General features: G+C 41.0%; 1 protein-coding gene across 13 annotated transcripts in view; it reads left to right on the forward strand.

Moving 5' to 3' along the window:
• Positions 1–21793, forward strand: part of tjp1 (tight junction protein 1) — a 137442-nt gene that overhangs the window by 88205 nt on the left and 27444 nt on the right. For all 13 annotated transcript variants that reach the window (XM_062963342.1, XM_062963332.1, XM_062963344.1 and 10 more), the window contains 5 exons: positions 11219–11275; positions 14606–14730; positions 15033–15135; positions 18696–18975; positions 21690–21793. In XM_062963342.1, the coding sequence (XP_062819412.1) occupies positions 11219–11275; positions 14606–14730; positions 15033–15135; positions 18696–18975; positions 21690–21793 (669 nt within the window). The remainder of the gene's footprint in view (positions 1–11218; positions 11276–14605; positions 14731–15032; positions 15136–18695; positions 18976–21689) is intronic.

Raw genomic sequence — 21793 nt, forward strand, 5'->3', positions numbered from 1 at the left:
AAATAACTATGTTCATTTAGGGTTGCCTGAGGGACTACAATAATAATATGGCACAAATATGGTACCAGTCCCTAGAACATTTGGTAAAATAATTGCCAGTCCCTCACATCAGACAGCTTAAGAAACACTATTCTAGTTTATAAAGATTCATATGAGGATATGCAATTGGAAATCCTGAATCTTAAAACCCCCACAAAAATTGGAATTTTGGAATTAGTGATTTGTAAAAGAAGAGCAGCTTTAAATTATTTAAATCACTGTGAATGTTAGACATAGGCTTTCATTTATAAAACAGCCTTTGATAGACTAGATGTAGTAGTGATGTGTGCGTTTGAGAGAGAGACAGATTGATTATTTATGCCAAACCTGTGCCCTAGCTCTTATGCCCTCTTCTACAAAGCATACTTTACTGCTGACTCTGTTTGTGGAAGCTTATACTTCTCTCTGGAAACTTGAGATTTAATGACAGCAGAAAAGCTGTAATCCAGTGGAAGGGAAGAGTTGCAAAATGAAGCCGATTTGGGGTCAAATTTAAATAACTGCACCACCCTGATTGCTTCCCTTCTTGGAACTCCTTTTTAGTGGTTGCATTAATTGTTTTGGTGCCTTGTGCACTTAACACAGATATATACAAACATACTGTATATACAATGTCTTTAAATGTTAAGTATCTTGATTGCATCCTTGGAGAGAATATTGTTTGCCAGAAATACCATACACACTTAACTGTAAGAAGTTTAAAAATAAATGTACAGTGGCCTCTTAGTATTTGGATCCAGGACCACCGTTATATGCAGTGATGTGGTAAAATGGCATCTCATATAAAATTATGAGTAAGTAAAAAAAAAAAAAAGTACCAGAGAGAGCTTGAGGATCTGTGAAATGGCAGGAGGCTACAGCAGGATATGCCTATGATTCAATATAATGATTGGCATGCAACAAAATTGAGACTTGCTCTTTTTGGATTTTTTTCCTGAATATTTTTGAGCCATGGTAACTAGCATTTCTCCGCACTCAGTAGTAGAGAATGCATCCATTTGTCTTGCCCATTGTACAAGAATGTGCTCGATAAGTTCTTGATTCTACGCCTATCTTAAGAGATTGAGTACCTTAACAAATAGAACTTTGGTTAAAATGTGTCAGGATAAAAGTGGATTTCACTGCAGATGATGGGAATGGGCCTATAAAAACGGGATCGGATTTTATGATGCCGTTATTTTCCTCTAATGGATTGGATGCTAATGCTGGTAGTGGTAGATTTCTTCAAATTCTGAAGTCCTTTTAAATCTGATAAATGTTTATGGAGCTGCTAGTGCCTGCCAGTCCCAATAAAACTAAGGATCTAATTTTAGGCTGTTGGTTGCAAGAGCAAAAACACCGATATTGATGTTTCTAGATGATGACTTACATAAAACATGAGTTTATTATTCTTGCAAATACTGGGGAGAACGTTCACTTTTCTGTATTTTGTTTGTTTAAAATTTGTGCCTCTTTGAAATGCTTGACTGTTTCTTAATAGTTTTCAGTGAGTTGTAGGGAAGCATTCATGGCACATCGAGGAGAAATAAATTCCAAAGAACCGGTCTAGTATACAAACCGGTAAAAATGGATAGGTAGGAGGAGGCTGGGAAGTGTTAGCAGTCGCCTGCATGTGAACCTTTCCCCCCATGTTTGCAAATGAAATACTCCAGGCTGTAATTTAGTCTCTTGTGGTTTGAGGAGTCTGAGCAGCCAGGGGTATCATTAAGCTGCAAATGGTGGGTGTTGGTATACATTTCCTTCTGCGCATTAAAAACTTCACAAAGTCCTCAACCCACGCTGTTTTTGGAACGTTTCAAACCCTCCATTAGGGAACTGCACTTGAAACATGCTGCCTAACTCCTTAAAAATGCACACTATCGGAAAGTGATGCCTACGTGATAAGACAGAGGAGTATTATAGCCTATATTATTTATGGTCTGATAAGCTTCCAGCTTAGTGGGCTACGCATTCCAAAGTGGTGACGATGAGTAATAGACAGAGGTCTTAATTGAGAATGTGCCCCCTGGATTCCTAACATAATACGCATCCATTTTTTTAACGTGGATAAGCACCTTTCCTCCCCAACTGGTATGAGTACAGAACCCTTGTGGTTAATGTGACCATGTGACAACCTTAATGATGGGGTGGTGGTAGTATAAATATAATTGTTAGTCATGTATTACCATTATGCTAGTTTCAGCACAGATAATAAGAAAGCAACCAGCTTCCAACTGTCTCCTTTCTGGCCTTCATGATTCTAAAGAAACTCTGTGCCTTCCATTTTATTTGCCAGTTTGCATTATCCTCTAATACAGCCATGGCACCGACAGCCTTCAAAAATTATCTGTGCAAGGACCGCTTAATAGGTTGAGATTGTTGGAATATTTCTTGATTTTTCTGTGAAGATAATCCAGGGGTCAGAACACAATGGAAGACGAAGACAAAGCCTCCTTTGAGTAAGTCTGGCCAAGAAAACCCTATAACAGGGTCTTCAGAAGTCAAAATTGACTTGAAGCATATCCCAATGATAAGATGCAGGTTCTTACAAAATGATGGCTTATGTGATGCAGTAGTCAGCTGGCTTCTAATTGAATGTCTCTGCTGCTACTGCCCCTAAGCTATTGTTTTGGGGCTGAACTTTGAGTTTCTTGTCAAAAACAAAGAAGACGAGAAGCCTGAAATTCAGGAGAAAACTTGCAAAGTTCCTGTAGCACACTCTTCCAAATAACCTACAATTCATGTCAACATCACTTAGGGGAGTGGTGTTTCCTTTGCTATCATGTTTTGTTCAAATTCCAGGGCTGGAAACACAGTACTTTTTTTGTCTGGTTGCCAGCTAAGGTGGAGGAAAGGTGAAGGACAACATGAAGTCAGTTTTGCAAGCGGTCCTTTCTGCTGCCACGCATTGAGGTGTAGCTAGCTACAGCTGACAAACACAAATCCATGGCATGGGAATTTCTGATTGGATAGCTTTGAGTCACAAAAACTTGTGTAGCAAATTGAGTAGCCTAGTGTGATATAGAATAGTGATGGGGGTGCGTGTTTCTTTGGGATAGATACTTGAGTAGCCCCTGAAGCTACTCAATAAGTTAACCAAAGCCCCGAACCTCAATTTTTAGAAATTGATATGATTTTCAGGAGAAGCCCTCCACATTGGTGGAGATTTGATTATTCACGTTTGATTCATTTTCTCCCTGGGAATCTCTAGGACCGCAATAGTTGACCACAGAATTGCACCAGGAGACCTAGACTTTTTAGAATCCTTTTCTAGGCATCTGTAGGTCCTTCAGCACAATTCTATATTCAACTTCTGGCAGAAATTGACCATAGATTTGCACTTGAGGACCTAGAGATTCCTAAGGAAGTATTCTCTCAGGTTAAAGCACTTTCTGAGAAGAGGCCAAGAAATGGTTGAGATCCACCTTCCTCAACCAGAGGTCATCCACATGTTTTGAACCACAATGTTCGACATCCTTGACCATGAGCTGAGGTTGATGATTATTGAAGGAAAAGCTGGTGTCAATCGTAAACATGTTTGGATATATTTTAGACATGTCAGTGCTTTAGTATCCATCCCCCTCTTTCAGGAAAAAAAATTGTGTATGAGGCAGGACGGATAAGGCTCATCTGCTTAGTTTCTCATGTCAAAACAATTTTGTTTGTGGAGCTGAAAGTTAAATGCACTCCCTGTCTGTATATATTTTGCTTTTTCATCCTGTGTGATGTCACGCAAATTGCCTGCTGCTTTAATGCTTGGCTTCCTACCCTAATTACATAAGTCATCTGGCAACGAGTGCTGTACCCCTTTTGGATGACTGCTTCAGTATATCCCAAGGGAGACCCATCCTTCTCTCCCACATTCTGGGTTTCTTTTTTCCCCTAAAAGATTTGCTGGTTAACATGCAGGAAACATCTTGAAACTGTTGAGGATAGTTGGTGGATATGAGAATCATATGCTAACCTAAAGCAAGCTGTTAAAAACACAGAAAATGGATGAAAGGTTAGGGGTAAAGAATGGCTTTCCCCAAACTGATGCACCCCAAGGCTGGCCGCCTGTAAGCAACCCCCACATGAATACACATTCTTTATGCAAGTAGGTATATTTTTTCAGGTGCATAAATGAATTTTATGTTTAAACTTGGGTCTCATTTCCACAATAATTCATTATTCCACAAAATCTGAAATTCTAAACACTCCTGCCCAAGCCTTTTGGATAATGGAATCTCAAATTGTGCAGTAAGATAAGAGGTATGCAATCTTGTGCTATAAAGTGATGCTGTTAAGAAAAAGTGGAAGATTGTGCTACACCAGCCTTCTCCCGGACTTCATCTCTAAAGAAGTTATGGGATTTGTTGGAAGGTGGCATTTTACAATTGGTGCCTTCAGGTTTTTTCTTTGTCCAGGGGGGTTTGCCTTTGCCTCTGAGGCTGAGAGAGTGTGGCTTGCCCAATGTCATCCAATGCATTATCAAAGCCAAGTGAAGATTCAAATCCCTGTCTCCAAAGCCCAGCGCTCAAACCACTACACCAATGATGGCTCCTAGGGCTTCAAAAATCCAGACACAGGTTAATAAGTAATCAGATATGTTGATAGCATTTTTCTTGAATAAACACTCATTTTTCAAACAAAGAAGCAGCATAGTCTAGGGGAATGTTTGGTGTGAGTAGAATGAAATTATTGCAAAATCCAGGCGGTGGAGGGTTGCCCTTTTGCTCTCAGTGGATGTTTGGACATCGTTCTTTGGGGCTTGAGTTTGGAAGAAAAGAGGGGCAAGGTTTGATGGGGAGGCACTTTGAGACCCCCTTTGATGTAATATGGATAATTTAAGTGCCTAAAAATGATATCCTTAGCCATCAGGGATGGTTGGCCATGGACCAGAGCTGTGTTAGTGTGTGATTGACAGGGTCTTTCTTTCTTCCTTTTTAAAATTTGGCTGGTGTGTATTTCCCTTAAAAGCTCTTCTCTGAATCTTGGCCTGGACTTTTTGGCAGGTGGCTGGACTACGTGCTGTGCTAAGAAACTACTAATATTGTCTTCCTTGGACCATACAAAGAAGCTTTTAGAAAAATGCAGTGACATATTAGCTTGCTGACAACACAGCTATTCATGACGATGTGTGCTGCTGATAAAGCTTTGGGCAGATGAGATATATTTCTCCATTCAGAAGAATATTAATAAGGAATTACTGGATTATCCAGTATTTAGATTCCTGTTGATATAAGCATTAGTTTAAAAACCTTAAAAGCCAGGTACTGTGTAGAAATTTAAATCCAGACCCTGTCATGAATATTCATTTTTAGAAACATAAGCTGCATATTGTCAATTTTGAATCTGATACCGTCTGACCTCTGTGTCTACAGGACCAGCACATGTGGTTTTACTGAACCACATCTAATAATGTCTGTCCTTTCTGGGCATTTTCTAGATCATCCAGCACAACTCTACACTAGTTTTGGACCAAACGTCTATACGATAGTATGGGAGGATGTAAAAATACCTGGAAATGACATATTTTGTCAGATGTGGATAAATGAAACCATGGATAGTACTCCCACAGATATCTGTCATACTCTAGCTCAGGGATCCTCAAACCTTTTAAATTGAAGCCAGTTGATGATCCCTGAGACTGTCGGGGAGCTGGACTATGGTTTTTAAAAAATGAATAAATACCTATGAACACTGCACATATCCCATTTGTATTGCAAAAAAAAAAAACAACAAAAAAACAAAGAAAGAACAATACAATATTAAAAATGAAGAACAATTTTAACTAACATAAACTTACCAGTATTTCAATGGGAAGTGTGGGCCTGCTTTTGGTTGATGAGACAGTCAAGTTAATTAGGATTATTGTTGTTGTGTGCCTTCAGGCCATTTCAGGCTTAGGGCAACCCAAAGTTTAGGATGTGGGACGGGTAAAGTGCCTTGGAGGGCTGCATCCGGCCCAAGTGCCTTAGTTTGGAGACCCCTGCTCTTGCTGTCTGTCAGGAATGCTTGAAACAGTGGCATGGAGTAGAACTAGAAAGCATCCAAAAACGTTCTTTAGGAATTTTCTAGGTGCTTCTATTCTCCTGTTGATTCCGTGTTATGCTTCTGCTGGAAGTTACCATTAAGTTGCTTTGGAGAAATTAGCAAATTTCTCAAAAGGATATATTTTGTCAGACACCATGCAAGAATTCATTGTTTTAGTAGATCCTCCATGGCAACTCTGTGGTACGTCATTCATTTCAATAAGGTTCACTATTATCCTGTTTCCACTGTAAGTTCAGGAACATGTTCCCAGTGGATATAGAGATCAAGTTGAGAACTTTGAAAAGGAGGCTGTTGTTTCCTCTTTTCCAAAAGCAAGGGTTGGAAAATCACATAGCCTTTCGGATGATATTGGACTGCGTTTCCTTGCTTTCCACGCCATTGGCTCTGCTGATGAAGGCTGCCAGGATTTGCATTCTCCTTTTCTAAAGCATGGCAGAGTTGTTAAAGTTCCTTGGCTTTGGCAAGAAGCCAGTGTAGTCTTCAGAGCTGGAAATACGCTCAATAAGGTCAAAGGAAGAAGTGTGTGGAGGCCATGCATGTTAATCGGGATGTAAATTGGGCATAGCGTAACTTGCAGTAACTAAAGTTGTTGTGTTATGTCTTCTCAAACATGGGTCACATAATTACTGTGCGGGTATTAATACCCAGCCCTTTATTGGTCTGCCCTACTGCTTGCTGCCTTAAAAAGATAGCCTATTCTAATGTGAAGCCAGTAAGCCCTTTGGTCTGAATTTGTTTTCTACGTTCTCTGAGTTCACACATATTTTGTAAACTCAATAAGACAGAGGCAAACGGAGGAAAATGTATTTTTGTGGAAAGAAATGCACTGGTATAGATGCCACTGTTTGAATTGGTTCCAAATGAAAACTAGAACATCTTAATAGATCCCAAAACACCATTGGTGTGTATGTCATTTGCAACAGTTATATGACCGAACTAAAAGTGTACCATGGAGTATAGACAGTAAATAAATTCTGATTCTTTTGATTCGGTATACAGGCAATCCCCAAGTTATGAACAAGATAGGTTCTGCAGGTTTCTTCTTAAGCTGAATTTGTTTATAAGTTGGAACAGGTACATTTTTAAGTGTAACTCCAGCCATATATCTATATCTATCTTTTAGCTTTGGGTAGCATAGGAAAGGGTTAACATCCCTATGGTGTCTGTTTTGTTATCTGTGTCCCTGTTCTGAAGATTTCATTTCACTTTCTGTCCCTGTGTGAATTGTTTGAAAAATTTGGCTTCTTGTGGAAACAAGGATTGGTGAGAAAGCTTCAGTGGAGACACCTTTTCCCCATCATAACTCTTTCAGGAGTGAAGTTCATTTCCGAGGGGTAGATTTCTCTCACTTCCTCTTGTCTCACTCCTGTTCTTAACTATGAATCATTTGTAAATCGAATATTTGTTGACTGTCTGTATTCATCTTTTCATCTGCAGATAAACTTGAAATTTTGCTAGCTTCTCTATCCAACTCTTCCCAGTAAATATTTAAACAAGAGTTCCAAAAAAACCCTATACTTCATTTAAAAATCATTATGTAAGTTATTGGGCTGTGTTCCCACACTCTGATAAGATCAGAATGTGGTTTGTTTGCAGAGTTTTTGAGTATTTAAAACTGTTTCTTCCATTCTCGGTCTTCCAAGGCTGTATCTTGCATAGGCAGCCCCAGTAAAACAGAAACCTGAAAGTATAAGAGAAACTTGCTGGCAAAAGAGGCATCCATCAACTGGGGGTTGTGTGCAAGCAGACAGAATTGGGATAAGTTGGACTAGTGGCTTCACTGTCTTTCTTAAATACTAAGCTGGTTTGTATTTAGGTTACAACTTGTTTTTGCCAAGGCAAAAGTTTTGAAACTGGCAGAATGAGGACACTCAAAGGTGGAGATAAAGCCAGGCTTTCTAAAGGACAGTCCATAAACAAACCCACATTTAACCCTAATTAAAATGTTTTTCATCATATGAATGTATTGCTATGAACTCAACTTTAATGGATTTTGGCTAGGAGGTGAAAAATCTGCTTGTGAGGCGAGTTTCCTTCAGTCAGATTTATAAATTTTAGGTGAAATATACTGTAGTTCAGATGCAATTCAGAAAATTCAGGTCCGTTAACCAAGAAAATGCATTCATAATGTGGGTTATTTGGCTAAGTGGAAAGCTGCTTCCTGTTTTAGCTGAAGACTTTTTTTTTACTTTTTTTCAAAGCAGCTGATGCCATGGAGGAAAATCATTTCGAGGAATGGTTTCTATCTTGTGATATTGAATGGAATTCCAGTGTTCATTTGGTACTAAAAATGGTTCTAATCATTTAGTTTTAAGTATTTTCTTCCATACTTTGGCTTGAACAAGGTTCTGTGGTTGACCTTTCCAACAATTTCTTTATTTCTATTCATGGCATAGCCTTTAGTCCCTCCCCTCCTGCCTTATGCAATGTTGTTATTGTTATGTGCAAGTCATTTCTGACTTACGTTGACTCTAATATCACAAATTTTTCTTGGCAAAATTTGTTCTGTGGAGGTTTGCCTTCCTCTGAGACTGAGGGCCCTTCCACACAGCCATATAACCCAGAATGTCAAGGCAGAAAAACCCACAATATCTGCTTTGAACTGGGTTATCGGAGTCCATACTGCCATATATCCCAGTTCAAAGCAGATAATGTGGGATTTTATTCAGCTGTGTGGAAGGGGCCTGAGAGAGAATGTGAGCTGCCTAGAATCACCCAGTGTGTTTCCAGGGCTTGAATAGTCATAGTCCACCACAAAAATAGTGGCTTTCTAATGCAAAGTTGTTGGTTCCAACTTACTAAGGTGAACCTATCATAGGATTTTCTGAAACTAGAAGTATGGCACTCACCCAAGGTTATCCAGTTGGTTTCCATGGACAAGCAAGGATTCAAACCCTGGGCACCAGAGTCATTAAGTGCATCTATGCTGTATAATTAATATAGTTTGACACCACCTTAATTGCCGTGGTTTAATCCTGGGAACTGTAGTTTTGCAAGGCCCTTAGCCTTCTTTGCCAAAGGGTGATGCTATCTCACCAAACCCACAATGCCCACAATTGCATAGCATTGAGCTATGGCTGTTACAGTAGTGTCAAAATGCATTCCTTCTGCAGTGTGGATGCACCTATAATCTTAACACCCAAACCATACAAGGACATAGATCTCCATATAGTATAGCTGGCAAGTTTTCTTTTCCCCCAGCTGCCATCTTTTCTGCCTTATTTAAAATTTCAGACTGTTTTTTAAAGCATCCCCACCAATAGATTTTAATCTTGCTGTCTGACATGGGAACCCGGTTGGGTCTGCAGTGTTGGCATTCACGTGAGAGGAGATTAGCGTACGTCGAAGTGCAGAGTCAGGGAAAATGTAACCTTCCTGTACAGCGCAGTGGCTCGCCTGCCATAATCCATAGCGAGCGTGAAATGGGCGGCAAATCACATTCCACCGACAAAGCAGCACCAAGGTGTTTGTGTGTTTAATGTGTGTGTGTGTGTGAGAGAGAGATCAGTGGGAGGAGGGAAAATCCAGCCGCTTGAATTACACCCTATCTTGGTGTCCGGTGTCAAGCCAGGTTGCGCCTTTATGATGCTCACTGACATGGAGAGTGTTGATCCTCTTACAATATCTTTTATGCGCTCCAAAGTTCAATGCAACTTATGCTGGAATCGTTTGAACTCCCTTTTGTTGTCTTGGGGTGCACCTACATTTGTAGAATTGATGCAGTTTTGAACTGCTATAGCTCAGTGCTATGAAATCCTCAGATTTGTAGTTTGGTAAGATATCAGCCCCCAGTGGTGTAGCAGATTAAACTGCTGAACTTGCTGACCGAAAAGTCAGCGGTTCAAATCCGGGAAGCAGTGTGAGCTCCCGCTGTTAGGCCCAGCTTCTGCCAACCTAGCAGTTCAAAAACATGCAAATGTGAGTAGATCCAGCTCCGGCGGGAAGGTACCGGCACTCCATTCAGTCATGCTGGTCACATGACCTTGGAGGTGTCTATGGACAATACCGGCTCTTTGTCTTAGAAATGGAGATGAGCACCAACCCCCAGAGTCAGACACAACTAGACTTAATATCAGGGGGAAACCCTTACCTAAGATATCAGCACTTTTTGGCAGATGTTGTAAACGACAACTACATCTTCTAAGATACCATAGCATTGAACTATGGCAATTAAAGAGGTGCTAAACTGCATTAATTCTACAGTATGAATGCATCCTTGTTAGGTTTTTGCCCTGTGACTAGATTGCCAAAAAAAAAATACATGCTTTTATTCAATGTAGTTCCCTTTCTTCCCTCTGCCTTTTGTCTTGCAAATGACGTTTGGAGACAGGAAGAGACTTTCTTAACACCACCAATGCTTGAATTCTTGCTGAAATAATCCAGGAGAATTTGGATGTTGTGTGTATATCTGTGGTCAGTTGAGGGATGCCAAGATTTCTCTACAAACAGTGGCTTGACACCACTGTGTCATTTAGCTTTGTTTGCTTGTTTTCCATTTGGCATGAGTTGCAACAATCACATTTCAGTTGGTTTTCCAAAAGTGTGAGTTTACACAATTGCAGCATTGGCAGCATAACTTTCTGTAATACAGAAAACACATTTATTTTTACATGAGCATAATTTGGATCACAGTTAAGAAGCGACTAAAGATCAGAAGTTAGGCTAGAAGAGATGTGTCTGTTTTTGCTTTTGGATTTTGGCTGCTATCAGTTCACATGATTATTCACTTCTTTCCTAAGCAAGCATAGCTGAAATATTTCAGTTTTATCCATCTCTTTTTAAAGATTTTAATATCTAGGCTTTTTTGTTGGTGCCAATTAAAAGTGTCTAAGCAAGGAGAAAGACCCGCCCAATAATTATGTAGCAGTTGTTTTGATCCATGCTGAAAACTGGCGTAGATACAAAGAGGTACATATAGTTGGCACCGTTCCCTCTGGTCCAGTAAAACATGGGAAGTTACAGTGAGCAACTTTTATGACCTTAATTGAAAAATGAAACAACATATCCAATCTGTTTGACTTGGCTTTGTTGGTTTTGAGCAAGGACTGGGACATATTATTTTGAAAAAATAACCGTATGCTTTTGCTTATTATACTTTGATAAAAGTTCATTACCGGCCACAAGAAAGTAATTCTGACGTCTTTTTTCCTTTCCCTTTCATCAGAGCACAACAATGGAAGAAACGGCGATATGGGAACAACACACAGTGACGCTTCACAGAGTAAGTTTCTGTGATTATACTTCTGTGTCTGTAACTCAGGATACTAGCCGCTCTTGGAAACAATAGCAAATATCCAGATGTCCAGATGGAGAAAAGAAAGGAAACCTTCCTATTTTTTTTTTATATACGGGTGTGTTTGTAAACTGCTTATCATAGTTTGGGTATGCATTCTGACCACCTTTCTGCACCAATTCTCAGTGCAGGATGCCTCTTAGCTGGGATTATATTTAAACTTGGGATCACATAGAAGCAGGCTTGTTTTGTTTCCCCCTCGTTTCAGTGAAGGTGTGGGCAGCACAACAAAGGATATGCTAATGGTCAAAAGCAAAGCTTTGTGCATGCTTCACAATTGTAAAGCTCTCCCTGCATCTATCTCCAGCCCTGTTTCCACTGGGGAAGTGCTGTGGCGCACTGATAAGAGCAGATGGTTTGCATGCAAAAGGTCACAAGTTCAGTCCTTGGTGCTTGGAGGCAGGGCTGGGCAATGGCTGGAGTCTCAAACCCTGGAGAAGGCTCTCGGTTTTCAACAGACAGGGTTGGTCTACGTGGAGCAATGGTCTTGGCTCTCTGTGCCTGTACTGGAAATTAGCAGGATGCTTCAATGGCCACACTGCAGACCTTCATGGAAATTTAAGCTCCTCCTCTTGTTCATTAAATTTGTATTGTGTCTTTGCATGTGTAATGCTCCAAATGGCTAACAATAAGATGCAATAATGTGTTTTGTAGAGGTGAGTGCTTATGTAGGTGTGAAGTGGCCAAATTTAATCGTCAGATATTGGAGAGGTGATGCTCTGTCGATGTGTTGCCCGACAACCTTTATATAGTATGATCCCCTTAGCCCTCGGGGATATGTTCCTGAATTTACCATGGAAACATGAAACTGTTGCAATAGTGAACCCTATTGAACTGAATGACTTCTGGCAGAATCATACCACAGAAACGTGCTGAAGGACTTAGAAAATGCTTGCAGATAACAGCTTTTTAGCATTTGAGGTCTGTGGTTGTTAGCTACATTGAGTTTCTACAGGGAGGAAGGTGGGGTATAAATAAAGTTAATAATAATAATAACAACAACAACAACAATAACAAAAGCAACAATAAAAACTTCTGAAAGAAGCATACAATAGAAATGCCTAGAGAGACCATATCTTTTCAGACATGAGTAAGTGAAATTATGGATGCAGTATGAAATGCAATGTCACTTCTTTCATCATGTATGAACGGATGGAGAAACGGTTAGGGACTGCAACTCCCAGCATGCCTCACTGTTGTTTGTGCTGTCTAGGGCAGATGGAGGGCTGCAGCCTGCCCTCCATTGCTGTCGTACAAGAGCCTGTTTCAAGTGGGCAAGCCTAAGCTTGGGTGGGAAGCCTGGGCATCTCAAGGTGAATTTGTTGGATGAAGGATAATGGATGTCAGGACCATCTGCCTTGCTTTTGTCCATTGGTTCAAAAATGCGAGGTTGTGTGAACCAGCCGTGTCCCTTGTTTAATCAGCCCTTGTCTTTTGAGTGCCTGACAGAACCAGGTAGATTTGTGCTCCTTGTGCCCTGGTGCAATGAGATGTATACTGCAGTCTGGGGAGCGAAGCCTGAACGGGAGGCTTTCCAAAGTCGGGCAGAGAGCTCTACTGCACCATATGCTCTAAATTCCTGCCTGGAAAAGTGCCTCCTGAGGCTTGAAAGCCGGGCTTCTTCCAGCCACTGAAACTGGACCAGTTAACCAGGATTTCTCCATCTCCCCTGTTCTGCAAGTTGACCGAACTTCCTTAAAGATTGGATTTTGCAGGAGTGAGATTACCTCTCCGATTCTGTGTGAACGAGCATCTGTTTTGCTAATTGGATTAACGAAATGAAGAGAGCGGCTGCAGCAACATCCTTTGGAAAGCTTTGACCAGAAATGTGGCGGGGGGAGAGGGGGAGGGGCAGGCCCCCCAGTTGTGCGTTGAATTGGAACAGTGACAGCTTTTCACAAAATCTGCTTTTAAATTGGAAATAACTTGGCAATAGGCAGCACTGCGCGGCATACTGAAAGTCAGAAGTCCCCCATGGGGGTTCATTTAGCTTGGCATTCGGTCTCTAGCAGCGGGCAGCCAGATGCTTCAAGGGCAGCAGCCCCTCAATTGGTAGCAATACTTTTCCCTAACATTGAACTCTGGCTTGCATTCACAATACAGAAGCAAAGGGGTTGCCCTCATGGCAGGTCAGAGGCAGCTGTCTCAAATGCGAGATTCAGGGCCGCAACAAGGCAGAAATGAGCAAACTCTTGACCTGTCAGGGCAATTTTGCCAGATTTCCCCACCACCTATCTTTTCCTTAAACTGGGGGTGACTGTCTCGGGAGTCCCTTTAATATGGCAAAATTCCCCCACGCCCTTATCTTTGGCCTGCCTGAAACTGCCTGGTTTTCTTCCTTTTTATAGCCATGGGCATTCATAGGGATTCCCCCCCCCCCCCCCACCCCATGCATTAATATAATGCCCCATTTTTAAAAAACCCTCAATTCCTTCCAGTCATGCCTTGATCCAAGTGGCCCTTTTTTAGGTCATGATAAAGTTTACATCCTCACGTTCCTGGCAGAGCTGCCGCAGGACAGCCAACCTTTTTGTTCCTAGTATTGTTTTCCTAGAGTTCAGCTCTTGGTTGTGAAACATGAAAGCAAGTACGATGCAACATACAGAAAGGCAATCATGCAAGATGGAATGCAGTGTCTTCATGCTCCTCTGGGTTTAGACTTCGCTCTGAATTATAGTGGAATAAAGCACATCAGTCGCTTCCAAGGGCTTCCAGGACGGAAACACCTAGAGAATCTGCTAAAAGCAGCTAAACCAACCCCTCATAGTTGCCCAACATGATGGAATTGTAATAGCCATTCCTCTGATCCTTTGGGTCTGTCTCCTAAGTAAAGAACTCTTAGGAGTTTCATATGATTTATCAGTTTGATGCACCATTTACATTTGACTGTAGGCTGTTTTGAACAGGAATAATGTTGAAGCAAAAATATGTTAAGTATTCATTTAATGACCCACGTTTTCCCAATGCAAGCTGTATTTAGGGAAACATATTGTCTTGCAGTCTTAAAGAAGTCACAAGCCCCTGGTTCTCACATTCCCTTTCTTGTGTGTCATTTTTCCTTAGTTTGTTGAAATATTGATATCCCTTATCCAGAATGCTCCGAAATCCTAACACTTCTCTAGGCATTTTCTAGGTCCTCCAGTGTGCTTCTATGGTATGCTTTGTCTAAAAGCCCAATTCATTGTTAATTTCAGGTTAAAAAATAGGATCCAAACTACACAAAGATTGTGATTTGAACTTCTTTCTGGTCTTTTCTAGGCTCCTGGATTCGGGTTTGGCATTGCCATATCTGGCGGAAGAGATAATCCCCATTTCCAAAGCGGCGAAACATCGATAGTTATATCAGATGTGCTCAAAGGAGGTCCAGCAGAAGGACTGCTGCAGTAAGTGTGGAATCAAACTTCAGTTCAGCCAGAGGGGCAAATCTACACAGAAAACTCAACTGCCTTCTTCAGTTTCTCTTCCATTGTTCCTTTTTGAGGTCTCTGTGGTTCAGACAATGACAAATTCATTGGGTCCAGGGACCAGTTTCCATCCCCTGCTCTTATCAAAACAATCGGAAATAGACTTCTACCACATTTGGTTGAGTAAAAATGCTATTTTCTGGAACAAAACAAAGTGTTGAAATTGTTCTCAGGTTTCCTTCTTTTCTTCCTTATCCAACCCCCCCCCCCCCCAATTCTAGGGAGAATGATCGTGTTGCAATGGTTAACGGTGTATCGATGGATAATGTGGAGCATGCTTTTGCTGTTCAGCAGCTGAGGAAAAGTGGGAAAAATGCCAAAATTGTAAGTGAACCTCTTTCCCTACCCCTAGCTTTGTGCACAAGGGTCAACTCCTTCCAAAAAAACTGTTTCTGGGCCGGGTTTGCTCAGATGAATTGAAAACAAGCCTCAAGGGTGGATTCGATGACATTTATCATCTGACAGCTCAGAATTCTTTACATAACTACTTGCTGAAAGATGGTTGCTGTGTGTATACTGGAATCATTCTTAGCTTTTTGGGGGGAGAACAGCTGAGATCCCAAAGCAGGGCTTAATATCGGATTAGTGACATGGATGCTGGAACGGCAAGGGCTCCAAAATAACCAGGCAAAACTGGACCACCATATTTGCTGTGTTTAGGGGCACAGAACCTTGGAGGGCCACGTGCGCCCCAAGGACCTTAGTTTGGGGGCCCCTGCTTTAGCACATAAATTCTTGGAGCTGCCCTTCAATGTCCTGCTCCATTTCTGCCTCCTTTCCCACCATGGACGGATGACTAAAGGGTCACCAGGCAGCAGCCATCTCTGATCTGGAGCCTCGGATTCACAGCCTCTTCCTTGCTCTCCTTTGACTCTCTCATCATGTTCAAGGCAGAGTTAAACAGAGTGTGTCAAGCACCCTGAGTATTGAATGCTGTTCCTTCTCCCCTCATGCATCAACAAACAGCGGTTGCTTCATGTTCAGCATATGCCATTTGCCACCGCACTGTGCAATTATATTGATTCCTGCTATTCTTTGAGGCACACACTGTTTTATAAATAACCTTTTTTTCTTAAATCTGCAAAACAATGTTTCATCAGCAGTGCATATTCTACTTTGTCATAAACAATAGCAGTTTATTTCATGCAAAAAAAATAAGATACTTCTGTTTTCAGGATGTATTCTCTCTTCTTTAAATTGTTTCCTTCTTCTTGTTAGTGCTTGATTCCATGTCCTGGTATGTTTTCCTCTTGGACATGCAGATTTTGTCCACTATCATTCCCCAAAATCCTTAAAATTGATCCAGGGGATCATCCAGCCATCTCAGAGTGTGTCAGTATCAAAGATAGCAAGCTTGATTTATGTCAGTGCTAAGATATATTTTCTCAAAGTATTAATGGATGTGATATAAGGTCCTCATCATGTCTTACCTGCTGGCTTGCCTAGCAAGTTCCTGTCATGTACTGTTGTTATAGAGGGTGTTAAAATGGCTTGTGTGGGGCGTTTCAGTGTCTCAAACCCAAAAGAATCTCCAAAATATTGATACTTTGTCAGAGTAGAAACAAGAACCATGTTACTTAAGATTAATTCAATTCGATCTTCCAAATTATAGTTTGGAGAATCAGGTGTGCTCTGTGGATCCACAGGCTCCCTCCATCTGTGTCCCACAATCATCTTTTTTTTTTCTTTCCATCTTCCAGTTCAAATATAGCAAAACGTGGTGAGGATTTCTAAAATCTTAGCATAGTGGTTGTAAATTTCATTTAACAGCTTCTTTGCAAACCAGTTGGTTCACATACCCAGTTAGATTGTGAATGAAATTAAGCCAAATTAAGCCGGTAGCTGTGAAGTTCTAGTTGGTTTTGTGCTGCTTGGCCTGGCTTTCTCTACTCTAGTTTCAACAAGATATAATATCACCCCAAAAGATTCCCCAGGCTACCAATTCAAAAACTGAAATCCCCAGAAAATGCTGTTCAGAGGTAGACTACAGGTGATACGTTTGTAGGCAGTAAAGATGTTATCTGAGGTTACACATATTTAGGTGTTTGCCGGTGAACCTCATTGAAGGAGAGCTTTCGTTCCAAACACCATCTTCTCCATGAATCATTTCCCCCTTTCCAGTTTAGCTTTCAAGCCAGGGCCTTTCTTTTTGTTGTCTAGTTAATATATTGAGCTCTAAACTATAAATAGAGGAAGATGAAGTTATCCCAGTCCTGCCTGTCTTTGAAAGGGATGCAGAGAAACTGTTAGGCGCATTGGCTAGTACCCCTTCCTGTACCATTATTTGGAGTATGTTCCTCAGAATCATTGGACACAAAAGCGGTCTTCAGTCATTCTGAAAGAAAGTTGAGTTGCACAGTTTTGTGACAGATTTGTAACTCAACCATGGATTTTTTCTTTGTTTGTTTTCATTGTTTTGATGGCCTGCCAAGTGTACCACAAGAGCCTCTATTTCATGCCTATTGACAGATCTTTCTGGGCGAGGTGAAGTGACTTTCCACACCAGTGGTCTTGTCAAGTACTAAAATATTGAGTAGCAACAAGGTCCACATACACGAGCCTCCTTTATACATTTTGCACTTTCTCATTTTTCCTTTCTAGTGGGGAGACTGCTTCATTAATTACCATGTTTCAGATGATAGTATTGGGTAATTTTGTACTTTTGAAGCAAATTAATCCCCCCCCCCCCAAATATAAAGAAATCATACACATGAGAGAGATGTTCTTGTTTGGAAGAACTATTACCCAAATAAAGAGAGCTTGCATTCCTGGAAGCTTGTATGGGATTTCAGGCTTTATCATGAATATCCTAGTTCTAGACCAGGCATAGGCATGTGGGAGTGTTGCGTGTATTCTTCCTTGTTTCCTCCATCTCTCTGTCTGTTGTTTTCCTGGGTTGGATTTTGAGTTGTAAGTCTCTTGGGGCAAAGACCTACTCGTTTGTCCTCAGTAAGGAGTCAGATGTACTGATTGCATCATGCATATGTGTATGTGCCTTCAGGTTACTTGGCGACGTATGGCAACTCTATGAATTTTTCATTGGGTTTTCTTAGACAAGGAATACAATAAGCCCACCACTATCGCAGTGTATAGGAGCACAGGGCCCTTGCAAAAATAGGAAAGCCATGGATTAGAAAAAAAACATCATTGATTTACCCAAGACAACATCTCACTGGGAACCTCTATGTCCTCCAGGCTGACTCTGGTCAGTGTCCATCAGAGTTGTGCTGGGGACCTAGAGGTTCCTAGAGACAACATATTAATCAAATCCACAAAAGCAAATCCTGCAGTTGTGAAGGGCCAACTGTACTCAGAAGTGGTTTTGCCAGTTCCTTCCTCTGGAATATCGCCTACAGCACCTCGTCTTCATTAGTAGCCCTCATCCAAGTATAAAGTTTCCAGGATCAGATAAGATTTGGTACCTTTGGGGTATTTATGCACCAGTATCTTCCTTGGTTGTCAGAATTGTGTTTTGGTGATGGGTTTCTACAGTTCAGCTACAATTAACTTTTACACTCTTCTCCATACCGTTCTGAGATATTATCTGTAGTCATTAGTGGTTGTCTTTCTTGAATTAATTAGTTCCTCTTGACCACAGAATTGATTTATAGATTGTGTTCATTGTAATCAGGCATGCTTAAAGCTCTTACTGTTTGTAAAGCGCTGGTCACTTCATTCCTGCCAAAGAAATGAAAAATATGGCGTTGGGTGGGAAGTCATGTTAGACTCTTTCAACTATGGACGGCGCACATTTGCGGATCAAATTACAGATCCCATGATTCCACAGCATTGAGCCATGGTAGTTCAACTGGTCTCAAATTAATGGATCATAGATAGTTCTACCTTTTATCAGAAATTCAACAGATTGATATTACATCTTCCAGACCATCCGAAGGATGAAAAAAGTCCACATCCCAGTCACTCGGACAGATCCAGACCCAGTGTCTGAAAACGATGAGGACAGCTACGAAGAGGACATGCATGACCCAAGGAGTTCCCGCGGTGCTGCGAGCGCAACCCGGAGGCACGAGAAAAGCTGGGTGAGAGACCGAAGTGCCAGCAGAGAGAGGAGTTTGTCGCCAAGATCCGACCGGAGATCGGTCAGCTCCAATCAACCTGCAAAGCCCACGAAGGTCACGTTGGTGAAATCAAGGAAGAATGAAGGTATGGTGCCATTTCAAAAAGAACCTGACTAAAGGACTTTTTCCCATCCGTTTCATAAACTTAACTAATATGTTAGTTAAATTTCATTTTTATGCCCACCAAGAGCTCCCAATGTACACAGGGCCCTTGGTTTTTGCTTGGGTTAATTCTAGGGCCCCTCATAGATATCAAATCCACAGATGCTCAAGTCCCATTATATACAATGGTGTAGTAAAATGTAGTCCTGTATATAAAATAGCAAAATTAACGCTTGCTTTTGATTTTTTTAAATTGGGTAATATTTTCAAACTGTGGGTGGTTGAATCTGTAGATGCTAAAGCCATGGATACAGAGGACCGACTATATAATAAAATGGATATAAAGCATTTTAAAGACAGATGAAATAGTATTTCAGAGGCCATTTTTAAACCAATTTCAACAACCAAACTTCATGCAGATTAATTCAGATGTGTTTGCAGAATAGAAAGTCAACAGGGATTGAGTTGAGCTAGCCTTCCGTGGGACTCATTTCTACAAATCTGGAAGGTTTTGTCTACTTTAGTTTATATTTGCTGCTTTGTGGTACTTGCTGGAAAAGATTTTTCTGCCCAGTAGTATCTGAAGATTAAGGGTGAACATCAGTGTCCCATTAATGCAAAATTAAGCTACTTGCATTCTTGGTGTTTCTTTAAAAACAATCTTGCCTTGATTAAAATTAAATCAGGAGCCTTTTCTACTGACCCTTTAAGCAGGAAGAACTACCAAAAGTTTGATGAAGCTGACTCAGGAAAAAGTACCCACCAAACCTTGAGCATTGATGCAGCAACTGCTTGCTGTTGTAAAATGTATTGCGGCCAACAGAGCAGAAATGCAGTCAGTTACGACGTATTTACAAACACAACAACTCCTGTATAAGTTCTGAGTAGAAGTTTATAGGAAAGAGCAAGATGGCTTTGTCCTCTATTTCACATTTTCCCTCCCACCAACTTAATGTTTCGATGCAAGTTGTGAAATTTTTGTTTACCTGAATGGAAGGGTGATGGCAATTTAGCCCACGGATATGGCTGGCAGACACTTGGGTTATTCTGATTGCTGTTCCTCCGAGAATGAATTTGCAAAACAATCTTGCCATATAACCATTCCTCAATTATACAGATGACTGCAGACTCTCAGTTAATGACCTGGGAGTCAATCTCGCAGCAGTGTTTTGCATACCAGTTTCAGAGCGTACTAAACTAATTATGCAAATTGGGGATCCAGAGCCATTCAGAATGGAGCGTTTCATTGTTAGGTAACAGTGCGATACCCCTGCCTTCTGGCTGGATGTTCCCAGATCCGTAAAATCTTCATAGCACAATCGTTTTTTCCCCCCCTTGAAACTTCTTTGTCATTTGAAAAATGTAAATCTAAAACTAGTCATTTGTATGCATGGGATATCGTTCTGTATGAAGCACAGAAAGCAATAGATACAAACCTTTGCCAAAGGGATGTGTGAGTCAGTGCCTTCAGGTTAACAGTCAACTTATGGTGACCCCATCCATTTCTTAGGTAAAGAATACTCTTGAAATAGTTTGCCTTTCCTTTCCGCTGGTATTCAATGGCATTCTCCCATCGAAGAACCAATACCGTAATTACTGGCCTGCTTTGCTTCCAAGATCAGATGGGATCTAATGCCTTCAGCATATTTAGGTGGCCCAAAGTGCCATGCTTCTAAATAGAATAATAAGGTTATCTCTTTACCCATCCACAGATTCCACTATCCACAGCCTGAAAATATCCCCCCAAAAGAAAAAATTCTCAAAAGCAAACCTTGTTTTCATACGAGGAACACCATTTGCCTGTGTCACTCTAATAATGGGACTTGAGTATCTATAGATTTTAATATCCACAGAGGGTCCTGGAATTAAATCCCAGCAGATACCAAGCGCCCACTGTATGTTTATTGTGGTCATAGATCTTGAAATGGAAGCGACAGTATCTAAAACTATAAACAGAATCAGTCAGGCCATACAATATGAAACAATACCAGTGATACGAAAGGCTAAAGCAAGGTAGAACTGGATCAAATGGCAATCTTCCAGGTCGTTGTCCTTTGCAGAGCTCGGTTTTGTAGTTATCACAGCAGTGCAAAGAGCCACACTCCGCTTTCAGTAGTACTGGAATCACGCACTCCATAAAAAATGCATGTCTCAAAACACTTGAAAGTATTTCAGTTTGCCCTCAGAACCGCAGGGGCAAAACATTTCATGATACGGAGCCACCCACGAACCTGTTTTCCATCACTGCAGAGGGATGTATAAATTTAAGATGAAGTTAGAACGAGAGAGGACAAGACTAGCATCTTGATAGAGCCCTAGCAGCAGCAGGTACAGGAATGTTCTCCAAATTCCCAGTTTTTTTAAAAAAAAAATTGATCCTAAATGAGAGAGAATACTGGTTATCTACCACAAAACCTTTTCTAATTCAGGTTTCCTTTTGGGAGGAAATTAAGTTTGCAAAAATAAAAGCCGCTTTGCACAGAGTGTATTTTTCTTGAAGGATGGGAAACCTGCACGAAATCCCGGAGAGCTGCTGTCAATCACAATAGACAGCCCTTTGCTCCAGATAATAGTTTGAGAGCTGGGGAAAGTGCATTTTTCAGGAATTGTGGCAGTGGGGAAGGGGAAGGAGGAAGGCTACCCCAAAGCTTGGGTCTTGATTCACCATTTCTTTGTTTGTTTTTCTTTTTGCCACAGAATACGGGTTGCGCCTTGCCAGCCACATATTTGTGAAGGAAATATCCCAAGATAGTCTGGCAGCGAGAGACGGCAACATTCAGGAAGGTGACGTTGTACTAAAG

The sequence above is a fragment of the Anolis carolinensis genome, unplaced genomic scaffold, assembly GCF_035594765.1.
Source record: "Anolis carolinensis isolate JA03-04 unplaced genomic scaffold, rAnoCar3.1.pri scaffold_11, whole genome shotgun sequence".
Lineage (NCBI taxonomy): Eukaryota > Metazoa > Chordata > Lepidosauria > Squamata > Dactyloidae > Anolis > Anolis carolinensis.